The sequence below is a fragment of the Euprymna scolopes genome, chromosome 23 (assembly GCF_053919585.1).
Source record: "Euprymna scolopes isolate OS-2025 chromosome 23, ASM5391958v1, whole genome shotgun sequence".
NCBI classification, from domain to species: domain Eukaryota; kingdom Metazoa; phylum Mollusca; class Cephalopoda; order Sepiida; family Sepiolidae; genus Euprymna; species Euprymna scolopes.
Genome location: NC_136504.1, coordinates 57394246 through 57407041, shown reverse-complemented (window position 1 = coordinate 57407041; position 12796 = coordinate 57394246). Strand labels below are relative to the sequence as shown.

The following is a 12796-nucleotide window of genomic DNA, read 5'->3' as shown; positions in this document are numbered from 1 at the left end:
TAATTTTTCAAGTCTTATAAAAATCTTTAGTGTAAGCGAAAAAAAAAAAATTAAAGAAATTCACGTGCGGAGTTTGAACCTACAGACCACGTCAAGCACAAAACAACAACAACAACAACAACAACAACAACAACAACAACAACAACAACAACAACAACAACAACAACAACAACAACGACGACGACGACAACAACAACAACAACAACAACAGATAAAAAAAAACACGCTATCACCTTACCCACAGTAGACTTTTAACGGCTCGTTGTTCTATCATTTTTGCTAAGCGACGACATGGAAAAATGGCTTTATCGATGATAGGGAAATTAAAATAACGGTTTCGATTATCGATTATCGGTAAATATCGGGGATGTTCGGAGAAAAAACTTAACTAAGATCACTCCGAGACTTATACACGAACGTTTTGTAAATTTTAAAGAAAACCTGTTCAGCTGTTTCGGAGTCTATAAGGAACGAACTCACACACAAATACAAAGTTGCATTTATATAATTGTATCTATTTACAATGCCTCCCACGGGGCAGAGTTAGATACCAGGTTCGTTTTTTTACGTGGAGAAAAGGTATAAAAATAAAAATTGTCTCAGTTGTGAAGGATTTTTCCTCCACTGAAAGAGAACAAGAAATGGAAGTGCCACATCTGAAGAACAGATACTACGCTTTTACCTTGGCCAAAAAGCCAAGTAATTGTAGATAGATAGATTGATATATGCATTTATGTGCATGCATGTGTTAGAAAAAAATGCAGAATATACCATGAAATGAAATGTTATGGAGACAAGATGTACGAAAAATACAATAGGAAAGACATGTACGAAAGATGTACGAAAAATACAATAGGAAAGACAAACTAAAGAAATAATGAAATCACCAAAATAGAGGAATTTAATGGTTTAGTTTTTGACTTCTTCATGTCTTTAATTTGCTTTTCCGTTTTTGACACACATACAAACACACACACACATACGTTTTCCTGGTCTAAATATTTTAGTTTAGCAGTTTTCTCTTGGCGCACAAACTGATGAATAGCTTGTCACGTATCACTGTCCTGTACTATTTTCTCTCGCTCTGTATTTTCAGTAAAGCTTTACTTTGAAAAACTATAAAAAAAAGAACAAAACAACAAGCAAACAAACAAACAACCAAACAAACGAAATATGTTGTGCTTTGTAATCTGAATCAATCTAACCTGTATAAACCTACTTCATATTATCGTAATCTTTTGGTAAGAAGATTATCACACCTCAAAACCCTGATTCTCAGACGTATATACTCACAGTCAATACGATATATGAGTTTACTTACATGCCGGACAATCACGGTGAGTTCTGCATCGCAGAACTGGTATGACATGTGGAATGTCTGCAAAAAAAAAAAAAATCAAACGTTAAAAGATATTTAAATTGTCTGGTTTACTGTCAAGTCGCATCCTTTCCAAATACACACAAGAAACATGAACAATCTCTTAGATTAACTTGCATTGTAAGGCATAAGATATGATCAGGCCAGCGAGGTCGGAAACTATAGGGTCCGACTTCGATTCCGACACTACGACCTTTGTAAAAAAAAAAAAATCTTAATACTTTTTGTTCGACTTTAAGAACTGGCTATTAATCTAATTAACATTCAATTAAAGTTTAAAGATTAATATTAGTAAAATAATTTTATTTCTTTTTAGTTTACGTATTTAGTTCGTAGATGGTTTTGTTGACACATCGGTTCCCGTAAGATAACCCAAGTTAAACGACGTTGAGCCTGGCCAGTAATAAAATGGTTAACCATTTGGTAAGACCAGATGCTGTATGTGCTCTAAACGCGGACAGGAGTGGGCACCAGTAGGCTATTTTTGCTAAGACACGTTACATGAAATAATGCACCGCCTCACCGAACAGCAAGGTTAGGGGACTACCGGATCTCGGATTTAATTCTTAACAAAGCCTCCGAGCCCGTTTAATATATATATACAGTCACTATGTACATAGACGATTCGTGTCCCTTAGGTCACAGATCATCTATGTCTTTTCTTTTTATCTCAATGGATAACATTTCCCGTATCTTCAACACGTTTTAGCGGATGACGTCATATCGTTTATTAATTATCTTTTTTTTTTCTTAGATAGCTTTATAAACGTGTTTATCTTAAAATGTGAAATTATAAAAGGCCAAATTCTGTAACGAGGCTACCGTCGCAGGAACAAGCAAAGGAAAGAAATAAAAATCTGATTCGGCATTTTTTAAAGTGCCAATGAAATACATTTATTCATAGTTCTTCTAAAACAATGCATTTCGTTATATTTCTACGCACGCACGCACGCACACACACACACACACACACACACACACACACACACACACACACACACACACACACACACACACACACACACACACACATACGTGCTTTTCAAAAGTCTCCGTCTTCGCCACTTCACGCTAGCGTTAACCAGCACTTTCTCGCCCTCGTATTTACACGTCCACCTTCTACGGTGCACAACTTGCATCTCTTCTCTACCACGTGGCGTATTTTTCTCTACTTTTCTTGTTACGCAAGCTCGCGTAAACTTGCTAATTTTCACACGTGCTTTAACAGCTGCTACTGCTAATACTTCCTTTTGCCAGCTATTCCTCGGCTGCTGCTGATTTTATCACCCGAGCCGGTAATTCTCTATTACAATTCATATAAAAGAATTTCAACTTCAAATAAAACATTTATCATCTCCAAATTAAAAAAAAAGAAAGTTGTTTTACATTTCTCTATTTATATAGTTATAGACTGAAGTTTATTTCTACTACATATAGCTGAATTGCAGAAAATAGTAACGATTCTGTGGGTAACATCAATATGCATTCTTCAAGTTTTGACAAAATCAAAAACAAAAGAAATGACGATACAAAAGAAAGCATGCACCATTTTTGAGAAAATGATACATACCTTTACAAATTTGCACCCTGACTTTAAGCATAGTGATTTTCATGGCCGCAAAACTTGAAAATATCATGTGGTGTCTTTTCGGTATACTGGCCATATCAAAGATTTCGCGTTTGTTAACTCGGCGTCCAACGCCCACTGCATACATAGTAACTTTCATTTTTTTCAATGTATTTGAATAATACCTTGTTAACCCAGGGATAGTTGATTTGCCATCTGTTATGATCGTAACGAAGTTTGGGGCATATTTTCTGTCGCCTCTACTTGGCGTGAATCCCTCGTGTATAAGGTAGCGTAAAGGCTTATGTGTGTTTGTGCGTCCTCCCCTGTAATTATACCGAAGAAGATCAACTACAAAGTACATGTGGATTTTGTCGTGAAACGTATTCAAATTAAAGTTGACGAAGTAGTCAGTTGCGTACGTGATGAGGCCAATGCGGACGTTGCCATTATCGATAGCAGCGCCCTTGATAAAGAACAGCAGAGAGTCGATCATCTGGTAAAAATTCCTTGGAGAAATACTTCCCGATTCGTCGAGTATAATATATCCATCGCCGACTCCATCACACTCTGCAAATGATAAAGAAAATAAAACCTGTATATATATATATATATATATATATATATATATATATATATATATATATATATGTATATATACACAAACACACATATATATACAGATATACATATATATACATACATATAAATATATACATACATATATATATAAACATACATATATAAATATATACATATATATACATACATATATATACATACATTTAAATATAAGTATATATACATACATATAAATATACATATATATAGATATATACATGCATATATATGCATACATATATACATATATACATATATATACATAAATATATATACATACATATATATACATACATATATACACATATATACCTACATATACATACATACATATATATACATACATATATATACATACATATATACGTATAAGTACATACGTAGACATATACATACATATATCGATACGTACATTACACACACGCATATATATACATATATAGATACGTACATATATACATACATATATATATATGCATATATATGTACATACGTATATATATGTACATACATATATATACATATATATCATACATATATATACATATATATAAATACATATATATAAATATGAATATAAATACATACACACACACACACACACACACACACACACACACACACACACACACATATATATATACATACATGGTACAAAATTTTTCTTTTTTGTAATTTTTGTTTATATCATTTTGGATTTCTTCATTATAACCGTTTTGTTAATGAAATGACAATTTTATGATTTTATGTGTTCATAAAAATTTCCTGAATCCCACCAACTCATCAGATGTTGTTACTATTCGATGTTGCTAATAAAAAGTTGATTTTGTACATGATAAACCTGGTTTTTGGGGAAAAGAAATTCATCCCGCATTGTTATAAGTTGGCCATCTTGGATATCATGCTAACCGAAATTTCCGTTTTAAACCTTAATTTCGTATTTTTAATTATTTATTTTCATTTCCGTTTTTTCCTATTATTTATTTTTTTCTATTTTTTTTATAATTTTATTTCTGCATTTATGCGTGATTATTCTAATATTCATTTTCAGTTCCGGATTCTTATTTATTAGTTAATGTCTTTGTTTCAAGGGGAGGCCACTCTCATGAAATATATTTTTATTACTAGAGTTACTTCCCTTACATCACATTCTTTACCCATGTTATACGTTTTGTTTTTCCTTTCTTTATTTAATTGTTTTTTCCTTTTTCATTTTAGTCATTTTTAATTATATTATCCAGTTTTTAATTATATTCTTATGTTCCATTTTGTTGTTTTGTTTATGTTAACATTATTCTTACAGTATTTTTGTTACTCACTCTACATTTCCGTTTATATTGTTGTTTTTTAAATCTATTCTAATGCGTGAAATTAAGTATCGATTTCTGTGCAGACATCCGTGAATTACATCTTGTTCTCTGTTTAAAAATATTTCTTCTGATATTAGTATATGGTATGCTTTAGCAAACAAAGGTTGTGTCTTTTTGATTAGCTTCGTCTTTATTTTTCGCTCTATCTACTATAGACCATCTTAATTTATATTTAATCTTATTTTTCTTTAATTCCTTGATCCATACTGCTAATGTGGTTGAGGTTTTCTTAGTTTTTTCTGGTTATTTTCGTTATTATTATTGGTTATGTTGCTATCTTCATTATTGTGATTGTCTCTATTGTTATCATCTCTCCTGCTGTTTCCAATTTTATCTGCATTATTGTGGTTTTCATTATTTGTAGTGTTATTTTCTTTCCCAGTGTTTTGTTTACACGATACTTTAGTTTCATTATTTGTTATAAGTTCACATTTGTATACTACATTTGATGTTAAACAGCCCCCAGTGGACATTCAATAGGATTCCAGCAGTTACATTCTTTTACGGTCTAAGATTCATTTTCGGTCTTATCTCTATTTTTAAAAATTTGTATAATTTTTGTTGTTAGAGCTAATTATGGTATTTGTTAAGTTGGGAGGTGTTGAGAAGGATAGCTAAACAATGTTTTAATTAATTATCTTACTTAGTTTACTATCTTGCTGGAATTTTTTTCTATAATTTGGTAAAATTCCACCAGGATGTTGGTTTTTATATGGCGGCTGAATGGTGGATCAAACCAGGTTTGGCTCTTCCTTCTAATTTGCTTTTTTACGTCACTTTCGGTTTTATTATGGTCTTATATGATGGTATATATATATATATGCATACATATATATATGCATACATATATATGCATACATATATGTATCGATATACATACATATGTATATAGATATACATACATATATATACAGAAATACATATATATACATACATATATACAGACATATATGTATACATATATGTACATATATATACATACACACATATACATACATACATATACATACATCCGTTTATATACAAGCATATATACACATACATTTATATCTATACATATATATATAGATATATATAAATAAACATATATAAACGTATATATATATGCATATATATAATTCAAGTTTATGAGGGGTTTTTGAAGCATGTAAACGATGTTATTTTTTGTATTTACTATTTTTTTTTAATATTTGAAGCTATCCTCAAGAGCGGAGGACTGCTTGACATATATAAAATAAAATATTAAATACAAATAAAAAACACATCGTTTTCATGCTTAAAAATCCTCATAATTTTAAAATCATTATTCTAGAACATGCATTGGCTTTTAACATTATATATGTATATATATATACATATGTATATGTGTATATATATGTATATATATACGCATATACATATATATACATATATACATATATGTCTATATATACACACATATATAACATATATATGTATGCATATATGTACACATATATATGCGCATAGATTTGCAAGTCTCAATTATTTGCCATTTTAAGTTTAAAGAAATATTGCTGTTTTTTAGTTGCCAAATATAGTTGGATAGAGTAGTTTGGTTTGATAGAGAGTTATTTTTAAAAGAATGTTTGTGCGTTGAAATTCTATGTTTTATTAGGCCAGATGTGGAACCAATATATATTACCTCTTGATTATTGAAAATTAAATCCATAATAAAATATCCACTATGGCAATCTTCCAACCAAGTAATCGACTGGTTTTCTAATATTCAAAATAAAAATAATATTAAATTTCTTTCTTTTGACATTGAATCATATTACCAATCTATATCACCTATCCTACTTAATAAATCTCTATTAATGGCACGAAAATTAACTAATATAACTCAAGACGAAATTAAACTAATACTTATAGCTAGACAGTCTTTAATAACATTTGATAATAAATATTGGACCAGGAAAAATACCCCTAACAACTTCAACATTTTAATGGGATCGACGGACTCGACTCAGGTCACTGATCTAGTTGGCCTTTTCCTTTTAAATGAAATACATTGTATACTCCATAAACAATTCAAACTTGAAGGAGGGCTATATAGAGATGATGCACTTTTCATAACGAATTCTTCTAATAAAAATTATGAAAAAGCAATTAAAGCTCTACATAAATTATTTAAAAATTATGGACTTAGTATAAAAATCGACCCTAATAAAAAAAATTGTTAATTTCTTAGACATAACCTTAAATCTTGAAAATTCTATCTTTGAACCATACCATAAACCTAACCAATCACTTCTATATGTCCACAATCAATCAAACCACCCTAAATCAATATTAAAATCAATAGTTCCCAATATCGCTTTAAGAATTTCTACACTGTCTTCTACTAAATCAATATTTACCAAAAATGAAAAATACTATAATGAAGCCCTTAAAAACTCTGGATATAATTCACAAATTAAATTCATAAATGAAAATGATAGAAACATAAACTGCATTAAAAATAAACCTATTAAGAGCGTAATAACATATAATATGGCAATGTCTTCCCGTATACGAGTTAAGAAAAATAACCAAGAGACAAAAAAAGATAAAACCAAACTACAAATATTAGATAATAATACAAATAAACAGCAAACTAAAACCCGTAAACGTAAGAATAGACACAAGAAGATCCTATGGTTCAACCCCCCGTATTCCAAAAACCTAGAAACAAACATAGCCAGAGAATTTTTTAAAATATTAGATAAGAACTTTAAAGCCCCCCATAGATATAATAAAATTTTCAATAAGAACACAATTAAAGTCTCTTACTCTACTATGCCTAACCTTCATCAGAAAATAATTAGCTCTAATAATAAGAAAATTAATAAACTACAAAATACAACTATACAAAATACATCGGACTGTAACTGTAGAAGAAAAAATAAATGTCCCCTACAAGGCTCATGTAAATTATCATGACAATTATCTCCCCTTAAAAATTTGTAAAATAAATATTCTCTCTATATATATAAACTGTAGCGTCTTTAAATCAAAAATACGCTAACGGAAACAATTTATTGCACGAGCGTCGCCCTTTTAAAATTCATCATTCAATAAAATAAAAAGCTATAGCAAACATCTAAATGACTACTTTAAACACAGTTCCTGATTTCAAAAAAAGAAAAACTAAAAGGTAACTATCTCTATATATTTTTAAATCAAATTTATTATGTAAATTCAAAAAATATATTATTTTCTACTCATTTCTATCTCTAACCCATATTAATTTTCTTATAAATTTTAAATCCAAACCTTTTATTTCAATTTTTTCAGATTCATCTGCCTTACTTTTAATCCTAGGTTTATTTATGGTGTCTTTTAAATTCAATAAAAATCCTCCTAAATTTGCTGATGAGGAGACCGTGCTTACCAAAAAAAACTATATATAATTGTTCTACATAACTTCATGTATACCACAATAAAAAGCACGGCTTTCCGAAACGATCGTACAGATAATTGATTTTGTTGTTGTTCCTTCTTATGAAACTGATTTTTAATTTAATTAAAATTTAATTTTAAAATTTTAAATATTTTTTTTAAATTTTTAAATTATAAATCACATTACTTAATATTGAATTAGCTCTAGGACGTTTAACTATCGAGCTTATTATATATCTAAATTACAACGAGCACTTTCTATTTCCTGTATTTTAATTAAACTAGTAATTTCACTGTTACATTAAAATACACTCAGCTCTTTAGACTATTGTTCTAATCTCCTTTAAATTATATATATATATATATATATATATATATATATATATATATATATATATATATATATATAAGAACACAACTTTATATACTGTAAATTATACTTATAAGAATTTATTGTTCGACAGGAAACTCAAATTAAGATTTCCTCAATCCGCGGAGTTTCAAAGAAATGCGTTCTTCTCACCAGAGCAAGATATTAGCTCCGATTATTATTTATTATTTAGCAAAGTTAAACTATCTTCCTTCTGATGAGAAGTATGCATTTCTTTGAAACTCTGCGGATTAAGAATATCTTATTATTTATAATTTGAGTATCCCCGCGAACCATAAATTCTTGTAAAGTATAATTTAAAGTCTTCAATTGTGTTATTTTATGACAAGCTGAATTGCCTATTTTGGTTGTATTAAGCTTTATCGTTATTTGATTGGGATTACTATATAAACAAGAAGATTTTGGCTAGTAAACTTAATTTTTACATCTTTATTATATATATATATATATACTAGCATTTCAACCCGGCGTAGCCCGGGTTTTGGAGGTGTATGTTGAGCAAAAAAAAAAAAAAAAGCGGTCAGTTTTTTTAATTTTGACCCCTATTATGACCCCTTAACATTTATTGTTTTGGGCTCAAATCAAGTTATTAAGTTAGATTCAGGTTCAAGGGACCTATATTCAAAATTTCATGTGTTTGGACCCAAAATTGGCGGAGGAGTTTGGTAGAGTTCTCAAAGGTCAAATCGTTAACAGGTCAAAGGTCAAATCGTTAACATTTCTGGTCGAAAACCGATCACGTAAATTTTCCCAAATCTCAGTAAAGAAATGTACATGCACACAGACAGACACACAGACACGTTCACTTATATATATATATATATATATATATATATATATATATATATATATATATATATAGAGAGAGAGAGAGAGAGAGAGAGAGAGAGGGGGGGAGGGGAGGGGGGGAGAATAAAATACAAAGACAAGGAGTAAACTTATACAGGAACTTTATTACATAATCAGGTCAATAAGGCTTAAAGGAAATAGGGTAGAAACCTCTTTAGGCCATAAAATTTTGAAGCTGAATACTTCTCCTCAGAAGAGAAGAAAAAGCCGGCATTATATAAAAGCAAAGGTAAAAAGACTACTCGGACTTTAAAAAACATTTATGTAAGAAATGAAAACAAAAATTAGAGTGGGATGGTTTAAAGGAGAAACGAAGAAGAGAGTTCGAAAAGTGGGAGAATGAGGAAAGAAATAATTAGGAACTAGAAAAAGTATGCAAGCAAACATTGTTAAAAATTACAGAAAGCCAGTGTTACAATTTTTCGAATTTTCTTATGATCTTTTTGTCTTAGTGTGAAAATATTTTACCAACGTCTAAAAAGTTATAACTTCCCCTACCATCGATTTGAGACAAATCCTATTAAATATCACTAAAATAATACGTTCTGAAACCCACTGAAAATAAATAAAAATACTTGAAGCTATCTACATCAAAACTCAACAGTCTACAATTTATGATGTTGCCTATGAAGTCAATAGTAATATTTTAAAATGCTGAACATAATACAATTTTATCTCGTGGTGCTAATGCTGAAATCACAGAATTTAAACTAATATTAAAAGTGTTGCTATAATGATAATATGTGATATTTAATATGATTTTTAATATGATTTTTAGTGGCTATTAAATGAGAACAGGTGGGATGAAATCTTAGGAAACATTATCGCTCAAACTAGAAGGAAATACTACTTGTTATTGCCAGTAGAAAAGCATTGGTATTAGTTTGCGTGAGAACTCATTGTGAGTAACTACTACTACTACTACTACTACTACTACTACTACTACTACTACTACTACCAAAGATAATTGGTATCCTATATGTTGTTAAATTATTGGCAAATCATCCCATTGAAAAAGCACATGCTGAGGAAGCAAATATCATATAGGTAGTAATCGATTTGAGATGTGTCTAAGAACTAATTGTGCATATCGCCGTGTTAATCACTATTAGTCGTCGTAGTTGGCAGAACTCGGATACAAGTATATATTTTGCCCATTAAGATTGAACCAGCTCCAATTTACAAAGTGTTTTAGGTAAGCCACGAGGCGCAACTTCGTGTCGCACACACTTCAGATGTCACCATTCGCTGCGGTAAACATGCGCTTGAAATGTAGGTTCAGGAAGACATCTTATAGCAGGTTGCCGGTACATCATTATGTGGAGTATCGCTTTGTTGCCTACCGCCATTTGGGAAGACTAGGTGTTGTATGTACCGTACCGAATCGTAGAACTTTTAAGATTGGTATCTTGGGGTGATTTTAAATCACTATTATGATTGCCAGAAATGAAGCAGGAACGATTGGACTGCAAAAACTATGGTGTTTTCTCTGGCCTCTTGTATTCATTGCTCGCTCGTGTTTGCAGTATCTCCACACACGGTGCGATTAGCAACCTGACACATCTATTTTCAAAGACGTTTATTGCAGGTGTTCAGGTCCCCACCGCAGGTGTATTTGAATCGAGGTAAGGAACAGTCAACTTTTTTTTTTTTTTTACACTTATATACCCAAACAGAGCATATTGCTACTTAGGCGTAAAGGACTACTATTTGATACCATATCTGGTGGTGCTATGAGAGAAGAGGAACAGGATGTCCATTCATATTGCATTTAAACTTCTGCATGTTAGCACAGTCAGAGGAGCAGAAAACGGAGGGAATTCAAAAGTGTAGCAGTCGGAGGGAAAATCTAGGGATTTCTACATTGAATGGGCGGGATTTTGCTGCTAGACGGGTTTGTCGGGTTTCTGTATGTCGAGGAGGTACACGTGCAATGCGTTCGTGAGAGCACATTCGACTAAAATACTTGAAAAACAGACATAGGATGTAAAATTACGGTGATTGAACAGTGGTTGGGACTTGGTTGGTAGTGAGGGGCCTATGTTATTGGAGATTCTTTTCAGGATCCTGCCTAAAAGAGAGAGGCTATTGGTAGATGTGTTAGGCCAGATGTAGCAACAATGCTCCGTATATGGGCGAATGGCGGCTTTGTAGAGATACAGTATACTCTCAGGTGTAATTTTCTAGCATGGAAGAAGAATCCCACCTTCTTTGTAGTAGCCTCGTCAGAATCTTCAGTGTATTTTTCCAAAGTCTTCTTTAAAAAAAATGAGCGACTTCTAAACAGCCCGCCAATTCGTTGAAGGGTTATGAATTATTTAACTCTGGTGATCATCTTAGAGGCAGCGCTTGTAAAAAAACAAATGCGAGTATTACGTTTTATAGATGTGTTGGTACGGTAGGACATCAACCCTTTAGCAAAGAACACGTAAGAATAAAAAAGAAGCTATCATCTTTTTCGTTTTAAGTTTTAAATAGTAAACATTTCGTCTATGTTCTTTTATTTCGGCGAAGAAATATACTTACTTATCTCACAACGTGCGCCGTTATATGGCGACGGGCACAGGCATACAAAAGTATCGATAACAACGTGGCAAACTCCATTATTAAGGCATGGATTATTAGAACAAGGATCTTCTACAACACACAAAGAAAATAAAATGGGTAATAATAGTATTAAAGTATAGTGTAATAGTATTAATACAATAGTATTAAAGTATAGTGTAATAGTATCAATACAATAATATTAAAGTATAGTATAATAGTAATAAAATAATAGTATAAAAGTATAGCATAACAGTATGAATAAAATAATATAAAAATATAGCATAATAGTATTAATACAATAGTATAAAAGTATAGTATTATAGTATTAATAGAATATTATTAAAATATAGTATAATTATATAAATATAATAGTGTTAAAGTATAGTATAATTGTATTAATATAATAATATAAATGTATAGTATAATAGTATTAATATAATAATATGAAAATATAGTATAATAGTATAATTATACTAACATTAAAGTATAGTAAAACAGAATAAATACAATAATATTAAAGTATAGCATAATAGTAATAATATAATAGTATGACAGTATAGCATAATACGATAAGTATAATAGTATTAATACAATTAAATTAAAGTATAGTATAATAGTCTCAATATAATAGTATTAATGTATAGTATAATGTCATTAATATACTAATATTA

General features: G+C 30.4%; 1 protein-coding gene across 1 annotated transcript in view; it reads right to left on the bottom strand.

Moving 5' to 3' along the window:
- Positions 1-12796, bottom strand: part of LOC145245919 (matrilin-1-like) — a 145871-nt gene that overhangs the window by 56745 nt on the left and 76330 nt on the right. Inside the window, exons 5-7 of the mRNA XM_080107661.1 lie at positions 12105-12215; positions 2949-3515; positions 1322-1378 (exon numbers count right to left, since the gene is read on the bottom strand). Of these exons, the coding sequence (XP_079963787.1) occupies positions 1322-1378; positions 2949-3515; positions 12105-12215 (735 nt within the window). The remainder of the gene's footprint in view (positions 1-1321; positions 1379-2948; positions 3516-12104; positions 12216-12796) is intronic.